The sequence below is a fragment of the Heloderma suspectum genome, chromosome 3 (assembly GCF_057233095.1).
Source record: "Heloderma suspectum isolate Gila_16-S chromosome 3, 16-S_ref, whole genome shotgun sequence".
In the NCBI taxonomy this organism is placed as follows: Eukaryota; Metazoa; Chordata; class Lepidosauria; order Squamata; family Helodermatidae; genus Heloderma; species Heloderma suspectum.
The window spans coordinates 276,864,182-276,878,573 of record NC_139460.1 but is presented as its reverse complement, the minus strand read 5'-3'; the positions used below and the strand labels follow the sequence as shown (position 1 = coordinate 276,878,573).

At 39.2% G+C, this 14,392-nt stretch overlaps 1 protein-coding gene across 1 annotated transcript in view; it reads right to left on the bottom strand.

Moving 5' to 3' along the window:
* Positions 1-14,392, bottom strand: part of CLSTN2 (calsyntenin 2) — a 339,779-nt gene that overhangs the window by 131,145 nt on the left and 194,242 nt on the right. Inside the window, exon 3 of the mRNA XM_084847086.1 lies at positions 7,601-7,809. Coding sequence (XP_084703212.1) covers positions 7,601-7,809 — 209 coding nt within the window. The remainder of the gene's footprint in view (positions 1-7,600; positions 7,810-14,392) is intronic.

Genomic DNA, 14,392 nt, shown 5'->3' with positions numbered 1-14,392 from the left:
GCTAACCCTACTCAGCCAGCCTTTGGAGGGGATTAAGATTGCTCTCCCAGTGTCAGAACACAATATATTAGGTTTGATCCAGACTAAGTTAGTCACACTTTAGTTCCATTTAAATCCATGGGAAATTAGTCAAATCTAATAAGTTCCATTGATTTCAATGGAACAAATGTGTGACTAACTTAGTCTGAATCTATTCCAAGCCACTGACTTTATCTTTCAATTGAATTACCAAAGCAAATAGAGCTTCCATAAATTGTCTAAATATAATGGACAGTATTCAGTGATGCCTGTATGCCAGCTGGACCCACCATCAGTGTAACAGAAAGGTAGTGCTTCCTAAAGCAACCAGAAATGAGCTCTGCTGATCTGTCCCATTCTGGAAACAATCATTTTGGCTTGTTTCCAGGGTTCCTCTAGGAAGTACTACCTTCACGTTGTAGCGGCGGTAGGTCCCTTGGCACAAAAAAATCAGCAGAGAAGCAGGGGCAACACTGGATACTGCCCACAGTTTCTGTTACGCTGTCATGTTTCCCTTTGCCCCTGCTGTAAAACTTCAAAAGCCAAATCAAAATACAGACAAGAGACTTCAATTCCAAGGCTTTTTAATCCACTTAATTCAATGGGTCATTCAGTTGCTAATTGTCAGTGACCCACAGTCTGCAAAGGAAATACCTTCAGGGAGTTCAAAGGAAAATTACAAAAGTTGCCCACCGTTTGAGAAAAAGGCGAGCTTTTGGTCCTAACTTAAGGGGTGGGGGGGATCTGCCTCTATCTCGTGAGGACTCTAAGCACAGCTGTTCCCACCAGGCCAATTGGGCAGATCGCCTAAGCTCCGCCCCCGCCATTTCTCTCTTGTCTCTGAGTCTGCATTTAGCATCTAAGAATTCAGGCTCTACCAGCCCCCCTTCTCCCTGTTCACTATCTCTCACAGAGATGGGTGAAGAGGGGCCCTCTCCATCCAGCTGTGCCTTTGAAGCTTGAGGAGTAGGCCTATCCATCTCTGTCCAGGCCTGGGAAATTTCCTCCCCCATGTTTTGCGGTTCTTCTTCAGACTCTGAGCTACTCTGCCAATCGCTGTGCTCAGGGGCAACCCTGACATATGCCTATGAAGTTAGCAATCAAAACAATATTACTGGTCTATACATTTCATACATTTGTAATCTGCTTACTATTTATTTGGTATCTTTATTTTATTAATATTTCCTTTTATGCACATTCCTTTGTGTTCCTCCTTTTAGAATCACAGAATCACACACAGAATCACAGAATCATAGGGTTGGAAGGGGCCTACAAAACCATCGAGTCCGACCCCCTGGTCATTGCAGGAAGCCTGATTCACAGACGGTCTCCCATCCAAGTACTAACCAGGCCTGACCCTGCTTATCTTCCGAGATCAGTCGAGATTTTGTTCTTTTTAAAATTGTTTTACTCTATGATCTACAGGGCAATTCCCCAAATGCTGAAGTTGGCTAAATAAACATTAGCAGGCTTCTGGAACTTTCTTAGAAAATTTACTGTCCCTTAAGATTTAAAAATCATTGCAGTGTTAATTGTGAGTATTTGCAATTTAAAGTTCACTACATCATTTTAGATTTGTACTTCAAAAATTTAATGTAATAAATTTAAATTGCTGGAAGGTCATTTGGTTTTTTTCTAAATGTTTACTGATCACAAATACTTGATTGATCTCAATTATTCTGCATGTAGTTACTTCTTATGTTCCGAGCTTTATGCTATGTACAATTCCCATGAGGCAAAACTCTTGGATTTAAACTGATCTTGTCCAAGTCGTAAAGCTTACTGTCTGAAGTCCAAGAACTTCAGCTCAAATATTCAGTGCTTTGTTTCTGGAGAAAAGGGTACCAGAACTCTTTGATTATGCTTCCTTGGGAGTAGATGGTGATTAAATTGTAACGAAGAGCATTAAAATAGTGGACAAACACTGTGTGTGTGTGTGTGAAAAGATGTGGGAACTCACTTCTGGTGAGTTCCACCAGAAAAAAGCACTGCAAATATTTAAAAAATCTGAAGGGTTTTACATACAGCTTCTTGAATGTCTAATTTGAATAAATATAAATAAAGAGAATGAATGAATCAAGTATATTAATTTGACACTACAGGCATAATGTATAAGCCAGTTAGAATTATATGTTACAAGTTCAGAACCTATGGAGTAAAATATATGTTATGGTAAATATAAGACGCTCAAGAAAATTGAACACTAACTAGTAAGATATTAAGCTAATGGAATATCTTTGAAAATTATTATCGTCATTTACTGGGTGCTTACTGCAGGTGCTTTACAATGAGGGCCAAACTAGAAATTCGCTTGATATGTACCATGCAACTACAAATCAATTTTTCCTTACCTAAGTATATATGTATGGAGGGATGTGTGTGTGTGATCCTGACAGGGCATGCTGAGTGCAGGGAGGAATGGTTTATCTCTGCCTTCCTCAGCAAGAATGGAACCAAAGCTGCTTCTCCCTGTGCAGCTAGAAAGCTAAGGAAAAAAGTCCCCATTGGTGCCATAAAAGAGTGATTGCAATCAATGTTGTAACTACTATCTAGGGTATTTATGGCCCTTTCAGTTAAGTAAAAATAAAAACGGGGTATGCTTCCTTTATTCCCTTCTGAGATCCCAAATTTGAGAAATGCAGAGATACTTCCATGTTTGCAGCTCCTACTCCCACCTCCACTACACTCTAGTTACTGTAAGGATGTACATCCACAACAGGAAAAGCAGCTATTAATGCCTTTTGCAACTTGTAATTTTATATTAGTATACCAAAAATCAGTAACAGTAGGCAGCATCTAATACCAGCAGGTGCTAGCAGGAGCTACTGCAATCAAAATGGGAACCTAGCATTACCTGAAACAAATGGAAATGAGCAGAAATGCTCATTTTCGGAATAGTGCTCATCAGCGGAGGTCATAGAAAGGAGCTCAGCTTACTAGTCCCATTCCAGAAACAAACGTTTCTGCTCATTTCTGCAGTTTGTTTTGAAAACACTAGTTCCTGGTGCACTCACAGTGGGTCCCATGAGAACAACAGAACCAGGAGAGGCAAAGTAGCAGTTCTAGATACTGTCCTAAGTCAGGAGGATTATGCTAGCACACACACATGAGTAAAGTTCAAATATAGTAGTTTTATTCATATAAATGTCCTTTGAGTTAACTTTTTCCTTTTTTGTCACTTTCCCTTTTTGTGTAGCATGTGTCAAAAGTCAATCATTTTGGAAGGACAGTAGATTTTTAATATAACAACAACAACAACAACCAGTGTTTCCAGAATTTGTCAGAATATTGTTTATGTTTAGAATCAGAATTCTTTGTTTTGGGGACAGATGTAGCTTTTGCCAAAAAATATCACAGCTTTATGGGAAAAACAGTATATGTGTTCATAGTTTGATGATAGACAAAGTCCATAACGGTGTTATCTTCCATCTACACCCTACTTATGTGCTGTATTTTAAATTTAGTCTATGAGGTCTCATTCCAAAGCTCACTTAGGTCGATGGCTAACTTTCCATCAACTTTCCTTTGACTTCAGCCTGCTTGAAAACAGCCTCCAGGAGAACAATATCTGAAACTAGTTTGTTCTCGTGACAGTTAAATAGCTAACAACTTACCTCTCTCTCCAAGGTCTGGCAGTCACTCTAACCATTAAGGAAAAATCTCTGTGCAGTTGGCCTACATTATAAGCACAGTTTCCGTTTGCACAGTGCTCTTAATGAACACAGTCCCAATGATAACATAAATCTTAATAGCCCCTACAGCTAAATAAAAACTTGCAAGTGGATACATCTATGCAGTACAAGATGGAGTTCTATAAACACTTTTAATCATGTGTGGGAGACTACTAGAGCCATGAAATGCCTACAAAGAAAAGAAATAAAACACTGTGACTGAGATCTACAGATCCACAGGGCTCAGATGTACATTTGGGGCTGCAAATTACACTTTTCTCTTAAATGTTGGTCATGCTCTGCACTCATGATCCCATGGCATACAAGGAGCATTCCTCAACACTAAAGATGATGCAGCAAGTGACCCCTGCTAACACAGAGCCATTGTGTGCATATCTGGGCTGTGGAATCAAATTATATATCGATAACTTTACTGGATGTGAATAGTGCTCTCAGGGGGCGGGGGGGCAGTGGTGTCAGGGAGAAATATGTTGAGGCAATACATTGGTCCTCATCCTGTGTATGAGTCATAAAGACATTGATTAAGCTTAATTGGTTTCTTAACATCTTACTCAATAAAATAAACCAAAGAAAATAGTAAATCAGTGTGTTGGGGTTTCTCAGCCTTGATACCTGTGAAGTGGAGAAGTCTTTCAGAATGTCTGCTTGTCCATGGGACTGTTTTGCTTAGAAGAGCCAAAGTTTACAATCAAATAAAGGAACAAGGTACACATGGGCAGCATGCTATCAGCATATGGAAGCAAAGAATGAGGGTTGCTAGGACTCTGATTAAAGTTTGGATCATTATAAACTTTGTGAGTGTAAGTTACTGCTACACTTCCTCTGCCATTTCACCGTTAAGTGTGTAACATTTTAATACTTATACACTCTGGTAGGGAATCCTCCAAAGTTCTATCCAGATGGGCTAAGGAGTCCCACCACCACTGCAAAATTGGAAAAAGCCAGAAAGTTTCCCCTGAGCCAATCTTAGTGGATCAGAAGTTTCACTCTATCCTCATTGCCTCCTGACCCCTAAATCCCCAGCCACCCCCACAAACTCCCCCTTCTCTGGGTGGGGACACAAGGGTAGCAGTGGCACTGGCAACAGAAGAACAGGAAGTGAGTCCCCACTCCTCCAACTCTCTCTCCCCACCCTCCATCACTCTAAGTGATGGGATGCAGTGAACTAGGAGAGGGATAGTATTTCCAGGGGCAATTGCCAGAACCCCTGAAAGAACTACATCTTCCATAGTACACCACACCATTCACAGTATTAGCCAAGTCACCCAGACTAATAATGTGACAGGGGGCAATAGTGTGACAGGGTGCTTCCAGCTTTCATACCCCTTCCTCTTTCCCATCACACTCCATCACTGTGCAGCTGCCTTAGGCTCACCACCACCTCTCTCTCTTCCCTCCCTTCATTTGGGGAAGCCTTCAATAGATGACCCATAATTTACCTTTTATTTTTTTCTATCAGTTAAAAAAAAAATACCCTTCTGGAAAAGCTCTGATCTTGCCTCTATTTCTCCCTCTAGAGTATCTTACAAGGACACTCTTTTACCTAGACAAAAATTCCTAACGTTACTCACATTGTGCTCCCATGCATTTTATAAAATGTGCTAGTTTCTGGGCAAAATCTACTAGATTGACCTCTGGCAGGAATAGTGCCAGGGCAGCAGAGGTAAGGGGGTGTGTGTCTCCTAACACCAGAGTAATAACTCCCTTCCCTGGGTCATTTATGTTCCTGAAGGGCTTGTCCCCAGACCATGGAAACATACATTCAGACATGTGTTCCAAACAAGCATGGTAATGTGGCTGAACTTTCTTCAGTACTCAAAACGAAATATTTAAAAACTGAAAACTCCAGATGTGCTCTTCCCCCTGCCACCCCCCACCCCAATCTGAAATACAGAGAAACCTGCTAGAAATGCAAGGAATATTACATGTTTCTTCATTTGAAAAATTCCATGTCATAGCACACTCTCCAATAAAGACCAGCTAGACTAAATAGCTCTTGATTACTTATACCCAATTTCAATCATCTTGATTGCCCCCACCATACAATATTCAAAACATTTGCCTTCCAGTCATGCTATGGTAATGAGAGTAGGGATTCTCTTTACCATCATTTGCATTTCACTGATGCTAACAGGTTATTATCCTCTGATGCTCATCTGTGCATTATGAGAAAGCAGCTCAAATGCAGGCAGAGCCATGTCAAATGGGGAGATGCTTCCTATAAACCAGTGCAGCATGAAATGCCTGCTAAGAGAAAACAAAAGCACTGTTCACACTTTCAATTTATAATTTTGGCAATATTCATATGGAACATCAGAAATAAAAATGCTTACCTCTGAAATGAAACAAATATTAAATTATTCTGGTGGAAAATATACGTTCCTGCCTCCTGCCCTAACAGCCATCTTGCGCCTTGCCGAGTTTCTCAGAAATAAACAAAACTTAGGTTTTATTTTCATGCAACTAATGATTTTTCTCAAAGGAAATCACATTTCTTTCAACACCTAAAGACTTTTCCAAATGACCAAAGAAAGCAAGGCTCTACTACATTTTAGTCTTAGTGCAATGCTCTTGTGATTCCCTTTAAAAAGAGACAATAGTGCTACATCTTGTCCCACATGATGGATGGGAAATATACCTGCTGCAGGAAAAAATGTGCAGCTGCATTACGTTCACAGCTCTGTTTGGGTTTTTTTTGTGTGTGTTGTTGTTGTTAATTGGGTGATATCTGTATTCCAGTGCTGGAGAAGAGAAATGCACAGCCAGCAAAGAACTAACAAAAAGGGAAGTTAATTAATTCACAGTGAATGCCATGGGATGGGCACAAAATATTCTTGGGGATGTTCACTGCTTTTTAAAGGAATATATGAGCACTCTCACATTATTGACTGAACCACTCCACTGCTAAAGGCTATTTATAAAGAATACTTTTAAATGGACATAAAATGGCATTTGGCATGTAAGTGAAGGGGGTGGGTTAGATTTCATACAATCACTAATGGTATCATAAATGCTGTCCAATGAGTAACCATGACAGTCATTCAAACATATTCTTCAGAGCACTCACTATTTCAGTTAATGCACTGCCTAGGGTAAACAGTGAATTTTCATAGGCGCCACATATTACAGCTTGAATGCTGACATAATACAGTACCTCCTAGGACAGAAGAACTACCTTGAGAAAAGACATCTGGATCACCTCTAGCAAATGAACAGTGGCTACACATTTATTGTGCCAAAATCCTCCTCCTCCTCATCATCATCATCAACAACAACAAAAGATTTCTGAAAAGGCCTGGAAAGTGGTACTGGTTGTCATTATATGGTAACATAATAGCTAATTTCAGAGATCGCTGAAAATGCAGTAGTCCCCTTTCTCTACAAGGTGATGCTATTGAGGATACCCTAAGGGCACAATCCTATGCATATTTAGACAGAAATAAGTCCTACAACTCCCAGCGTCCCTCAGCTAGCATAGGATGCATAGGATTGCACTTTCAATGATTTATAAAGAGAAACCAGTTTTTAATACTAAACAAATGTTCAAAAGACATTCAGTATGAACTGTGAAACCCTAAGAGTGCTCTACTGATCCCACCTCACTCTGAACTAAACTGAGTTTAGATTCTTATTCAGCTGACAACTAAGGTAGCAAAAAGCCAGGACATATTGCACAGAGTCAATGGAAGCCTCATTATCCCCCAGAATAAAAAACCCTAATTTTGAATCACAGAAAGTGATTATCAGAAAAATTAGCAAGGCAGACAATTTTTTCACCCCACATTAACTCCAGTAAGTATAAAATTTCTAGAAGACACTGCAAATGCCCTAATGTATATCAGTCAAGATGAGGCCCCAAAATGCATTAATGTACAATACCAAGCACTTACCATTCCTGTCAATGGCAAATGGAACATCAGTTGTAACAATTTCATAATTGCATATCTGGCTGTATTGAGGAGAACAATCCTCATCCATGGCTTCCACTTGTAACACACTATCATAGATTTTTCCCTCTGTCACAGTAGCCTTATAGGATGTTTCTTTAAAAGTGGGTGCAAACTCATTGACATCCTTTACCTGGATATGGACCACAGCCCTAAAATATAAAGAATGATCAGTTTCTTATTATACAATGCAAATATCTATTCATTTTCCAAACCGAATATGAAGTGTTATGATTCATAATATAGTTATTATATGACCAATATTTAACTGCAAAGTAATAAAGTAAAAGCAATGCTAACTGAACATTTACAACCTAAATAAGCAGGATAAATGAGGGATAGAAAATGCACAAATTAAAAGGTGAATGTGATCAAATACAAGGAACAGCTTGGAGAATTAAAATCTGTTCTTTCAATGGAGACTCGGTTGAAATAAATTGTTGCATAACTTGCATTTCCATTTCACTGTTGTATTTTATTAGCTTTACTGAGACATCAGTTATGACAATTCTCACATTAAACAAAAAAAGTGCTATACAGAATGGAACAGTGGTTATCAACAATTGCTAAATTTTCATCACTCTAAATCAAGGATAAGGCACCAGGCTTATCACCATTGGAACCAAAGTAAAATGAATAAGGTTCAGGTAGCAATGGCTGGAACAGTAGCTCAGTGGTTTATTTTGAGTAGAAAAATGGTAGCAGATAAATGGGTTAGGAAGCCCTGACCCACTCTGTCCGCTGATCAAACTAGCAACCTTCCATGTCTGTTTTTCATTAAGAAGAAAAATCACAACTAGGAGAGGTTTCCACTTGAATATAAACTCTAGTGACAAGTGAGCCCCACCATCTCTAGTATAGATGGATTTGGCTAAAACAAATTATTTGCCAATCATAGATAAATACATTGTTAAGTCCATTGGGGTGTGTTTGGGGTGTATTTGGAGAGAGGGCTGCCTCTTAGTGTTTTTCCTTTAAATTTTCTTCTGCAAACCTCAGAGTTTTCCTGAGTATGCTGATACCTCCCTCTTGTTTCTCAATGGCACTAATTTTACTCGATTTCTGTCAGTACTCACCACCTGTGTTCAGTATTGGAGGGAATGGTAGGTAGGAAGGTAGTAGGTAAGTATATAAGTAAATGTTTAAAAACCTCCATTTATTTGTTTGGCCATCATGCTATTACAACTGTTGTCAGGCACAAAGGTGGGACAGATATCGTTTAAATAATTAACAAATAAAAATAAAAGCACAGAATAATAAAATACCAAGATTACTTTAAAAAGCAATAACCAGTAGGCTAAAACTGTTTGAAAATTTAATATCAAGTATTAATTCATTTGTCTACACAACAAATAATCATTCAGTACGTCACGGAAAGATTTGTTTATCCAGATTAACTGCGACTGCTAAAGATATTTGCCACAATCTAAGCAAACTATGTCCTAAAATGTGCTCACATCATCCAACTATTTCTCAAAACCACTGTGCAACTGTTGGATCGTGTGGCATAAGGTTAGAGCGTCAAACTCTAGGTTCAAATCCAGAGCCTGCCATAAAACTCATTGGTCATTGTCTCTCACTCTAATGTACTTCAGAAAATTGTTGTGAAATCAAATGGGGTGGGGAGAGAACCATATACACTGCCTTAAGCTCCTCGGAGAAAAGGCAGAATAAAAATATAATAAAGTTTTGAAGTTAATACAGCACAAAGATCTAATTGAATGATGGTTCTTTAATCCCATTTTGAAGTCACATTTGGCACAGCATCCTAACATGGAAAATTCAATTTTTTAAATTACATTCATGGTTTTTGGTAGCCAATAAATCTTCTTACAAGAATCTAGCCATTATCTATCCTTTAAACAGCTTTGTGAGCACAAGTTAATTACCAAATATAATAAATAAATATAAGCACGACAAAAAAGTTTCTTTAATTAGATTCCTGGCTAATGTACAACAATCTGATGAGTTAATACTACAACTTGGTACTAGACAGGATTACCTTCTTTCTGCTTTGTTGCTTGCAATTAGCACATAATAATTTGTAACTCTGATGAGATGAATTCCACTGGTATCTAGAATTATGATTGGCCAGCAAGAATTCAAAATTTACTTGACTGTAAGTGATGTGACTGATGTTCTTATTGACAAATTGGGGAAAAATCCATTCTAGATGTTTTAAACTGTAGCAAGCAATATAATATAATATAATATAATATAATATAATATAATATAATATAATACAATATAATACAATACAATACAATATAATATAATATAATATAATATAATATAATAATAAATTTATTTAAAAATATGACATGCAGGGTATTAGCTTGACTGGAAAACAATTATCAAAAACAATGATGCGGTGTGAAGTACTGCTGTCTAGCCTGTTACGAAAATCTTGCTAAATATCTTGGAATCATAACTTCACATATGGAAGATGTATATACAATCTTTAAGAACTATTTGTATTCATTTTCAGATAGAAAAAGAATAAAGAAAAATAGCATCCAAATTAAGATCCCTACCCTTCTTCTCCCCTTCCTTCAACTGATATCAACTCACATGACTAGAAAACTTTTAAAAATCTGTTTTGATACAGAACTATAATAGAATAGTTCAACATATAAGAATATTCATTAGTTTTACAATGGATTAAATTGGCAACCTCTGTATACCAGTGATGTTTTTCAGATGGACGTGCTTTCCACTGCCCCTATGTCTGATGCCTAATTTTCTCTATCACCAGAATATATCAGAAAACAACTGATTGTTGATCTTTAAAGCAAAGAGCTACTGCTTTTCAAATCTAGCAATTTACATCTTGGGTGCCAAGATATAGAACTAGTTCTTGATATATGAATCTTTCTTTTTTTACATTTTAGCAAGCATAACTCAGGAACCTTAGGAGCCTGAGATCCAATAATCAAGTTAATTCTGCTTGACACTCTCTCACAAAATCAGAACTCTGAGCAAGCCCTTTGGTTCTCAAATTTGGCTTTTGTAAATAAGGTATATTCAGATTTAAGAAAGAATACTAATTTAAAGTATCCTGAAGCTCAAATATTTTGGCCACCTAATGCAAAGAGAAAACTCCCTGGAAAAGACCCTGATACTGGGAAAGACTGAAGGCAAAAGGAGAAGGGGACGGCAGAGGATGAGATGGCTAGATAGCATCACTGATGCAATGGATATGAACTTGAGCACACTCCGGAAGAGAGCGGAGGACAGGAAGGCCTGGCATGCTATGGTCCATGGGGTCACGAAGAGTCGGACACGACTTAACGACTGAACAACAACAACAAGATGGGTACGATAACAACAGAAAAAATGAATGTTCCTTCAACACTTATTTTTATATTGAAAAAGATTTGTATACCAATACCACTGGTAACATTAAGAAGCCAAAAGTATATATATTCATGGCTAGATCTGATGGACGGGAAGATGGAGTCACAGTGACCTAACAAGAATGTATCCCACTATTGAGGTATCCTGACTGAAAATCTCTGAGATTTGAGTGCCTGCACCTGGTGACAGGGCAGTGTGACAGGCTAAAGATTGGTATACTGTCCGCTCCACTGCCCAACTGTCTCCCTACCTGAGTTGACTGAGGTGGTTTCGGAGGTGATGACCTCCAAGCTGGTTGTCCTGGGGGACTTGGTAGGAATAGTAGGAATGGCTTGGGCTGTCATGGCTTCCATAGCAACCATGAGCCTGTCTCAATTAATATTTGGCTTTACACACATGGCAGGACACACATTTGAGCTTATTTCTAATGCTCAAGGTGAATGTTATCTATAGATATGGGGCAGAGGTGTTGCTAGGTACTTAAAAGATCCAGGACACAAGCCCATGGCAGAAATTTGCATATATGCATATACACATGTATATGAATATACTAGCTGTGTGCAACTTTGGGAGGTCTGTGGGCCATTTTCACTCCCCAGACACCCACCACCATCACAGGCCACACCTCTCCTCAATGGCATTGAATACACACACACACGATTTAAAATGGCATCCAGAGCACCAAAGGGATCAAAATTAACTTGTTTTCAAGCTAATTTTGACCTTTTTGGTGCTCTATAGTAGTTATGGAGCACCCAAAGGGCCAAAAAAAAAAGCTTCAAAATGTCCACTCCAGATGCCATACATACACATAATTTTGCAGGGCAGCAGGGGCTGCAAGTGACTCACGCGCCACATGTTCCCCACCCGTGGTATATGCACACCTGTGTGTACGCACATATGTATTTGTGTTTTTATATATATGTTTGTATGCATGCAAATTTAGAATTACTAGAATTTATTTACATTTCACTAATGTTAGCAAACAGTGAAATAAAGAGTGCCTCTGAGAATATGCAGAATGCTGTTCTCTCACCACTGAGTAATTGCATCTTACCTCTCCCCACACACTTAGTAGTGATGGAATATATCCCACAAAGATTAAAACCTCAGCATTACCCATTTAGATATTAAGCACCTGTTGCAAGAAACCTACAACCAGATCACATACATTCTGTTCCCCTCCAACAACAATCTCTCCTCATATTTCCACCCTCCAGCAATCCTTCATCAAACAGATTGTACCTCCTCCTCATTATGTGCAAGCTCTCCTTGTCTCCTCCTTTCCATAATGTAATTTATGCCAAGACTTCACCACAATTCAGCCAAGGGGTCTGTTTTCAACACTAGGGCTAAGTTTTGGAAAAAGTACCTCTGAGCATGTACAAACTGCCTTTCCCTCAGCGCTGAAGCCAGAGTCAATGACAAAACAAGCACAGGATTAAGCTGAAAGGATAGCCAAGTCAATGGAGTGGAATGGGGTGGGCAGTTCATTAAACCTGCAGTAACATGCTCACCACTCAGGGTTTATTTCTGAGTAAACATGCAGATGATCAGGCTGCAAAAAATTACTTGGGCTGCAATCCTATGTACACTTTCCTGGGAGTAAACATAAATAGGATTTTATAAATGAGCAATATTTATCTCCCCACCAATTAACTACTGTTTTTATTAAAGCCTGTCATTCCATTGCTGGATTATGGGAACCGATAAGCAAAATAGCTCGAGATTCCTTTCTTTTATGTGAACCCACTTTTCCCAACAGTTGGATGAGAAGGAGAAAAATAAATCCTCTTGTCTATTTGTATAAATTAAATACAATTCAGAATGTCTCTTAACCACCAGCCTATCGTCCTGAGAAGAGAAAGAAAGACCAGGACAAGGAAGGAAAGAAGAGAAGAATGGTGATTGGAAGTGGCGAGGGGAAGAGAACTCTCTAAACCAAGTAGCTCTTCTCAGAGGGGTAGCACTTCAGAGGAACTGGGGGGATGTGGAGGGTTTATGAGGGTTGTACATACCTTAGAGATCCTATGAGAACCGTCCTTGATGTTCATAAGGCTCAAAATTTGGAGGCTTATAAGCATCCAGTGCAGAGCGGGAGGCATATTGGAGATGATTGTCACCTCTGCCCCATCTCTTGCTGTGCATTTTAGCTAGGCGTCTAGCTGGGACACTGCAGAGGGAAAGGGAAGGAGGTTGGAGAGGCCAGGGGAAACTGCATAAGACGGCCTCTCCCTCTTCAAACTTTCATTTCAAGCAAGCTCCAAGCAGTGGGCATGTAATGGGTAGAATAGTAGGGACAGAGGAAAAACACAATGAACGACGGCAGTGTCTTCTACAGTTTAAAAGGCTTCTTCTCCCTCCATACTACACTCCCTATTAGTCTGCCAAGGGAGTGAGTCCTAATGTCTCCAAGGCTTCTGAGCTCAGAGGGAAGAGGCAGGCTTCTATTGAGACAGATGATGTCATTGGGGCACCTCAAAAGATCGGGAACGCAGCTCAGAAGATCAGGAGCACATATCCAGGCCTGCCTTCTATAAGCATACCATGCCAATGGTATGGGGTTTTGAAAAAAATCCCATTATCGTATACAGATTCACATGGGCTCTTAACCTCCTTGATTTTCTGCAGAGCTTAATGCACTGAAGTGTATGGGTAGACAACTAGAACAATGGTGTGGGGGGAAAGTCTGACGAAACATGGCAGGACTTATTCCATGGCAGTGACAGCAGCAAAGAAGTCTTTCTTTTCTGCTTCTATTGTATCAGCACAATATCGTCCAGTGGAGTTATTTCAAGTGGTTGTGGTTAAACGGATACTGCATTCGGGCCCCCAAGATGGTGAGGAGGAACCCTCTGTGGTGTGGTGAGTTTGCAAAACACTTTGCTGACTGAAGGAGCTTCCCTGGCTCTCACCAACTTTGGTAATTATTGGCCAGAGTCAAATCTCCCATTTTTTAATAAGGTCTTGCAGTGGGGTATGCTAAAGATGTGAGGGGGTGGAGCACACTAGCTCCACCCCTTTCCTCGAGTGTTTCCATCGCCTTCCATGCAGGGAAAGCGACATCCTGAAAAGGAGAGCCTTCTCTATCCATGGAGGCTCACCACATAATCTTGGATGCCAAGCACATTGTAATGATTTATATTTCAACACCATTTTCTTCTTACACTGTAAATTGTAAGCTTTCCCATTTTTTTCTTGTATCAGTTTTTTCACACATTATTGAGACTGTTATATGTTATTATTTAATGGCACACAAATTTGTTGATTTATTTAGTAGTAATACAAATTATTTGAAAATATAGTAACGTTTCTCTTATGTGCTGATGTTATTCCACTGTTTGTTTTCTTGTCCATGCCCCACATAATTGGCTGATA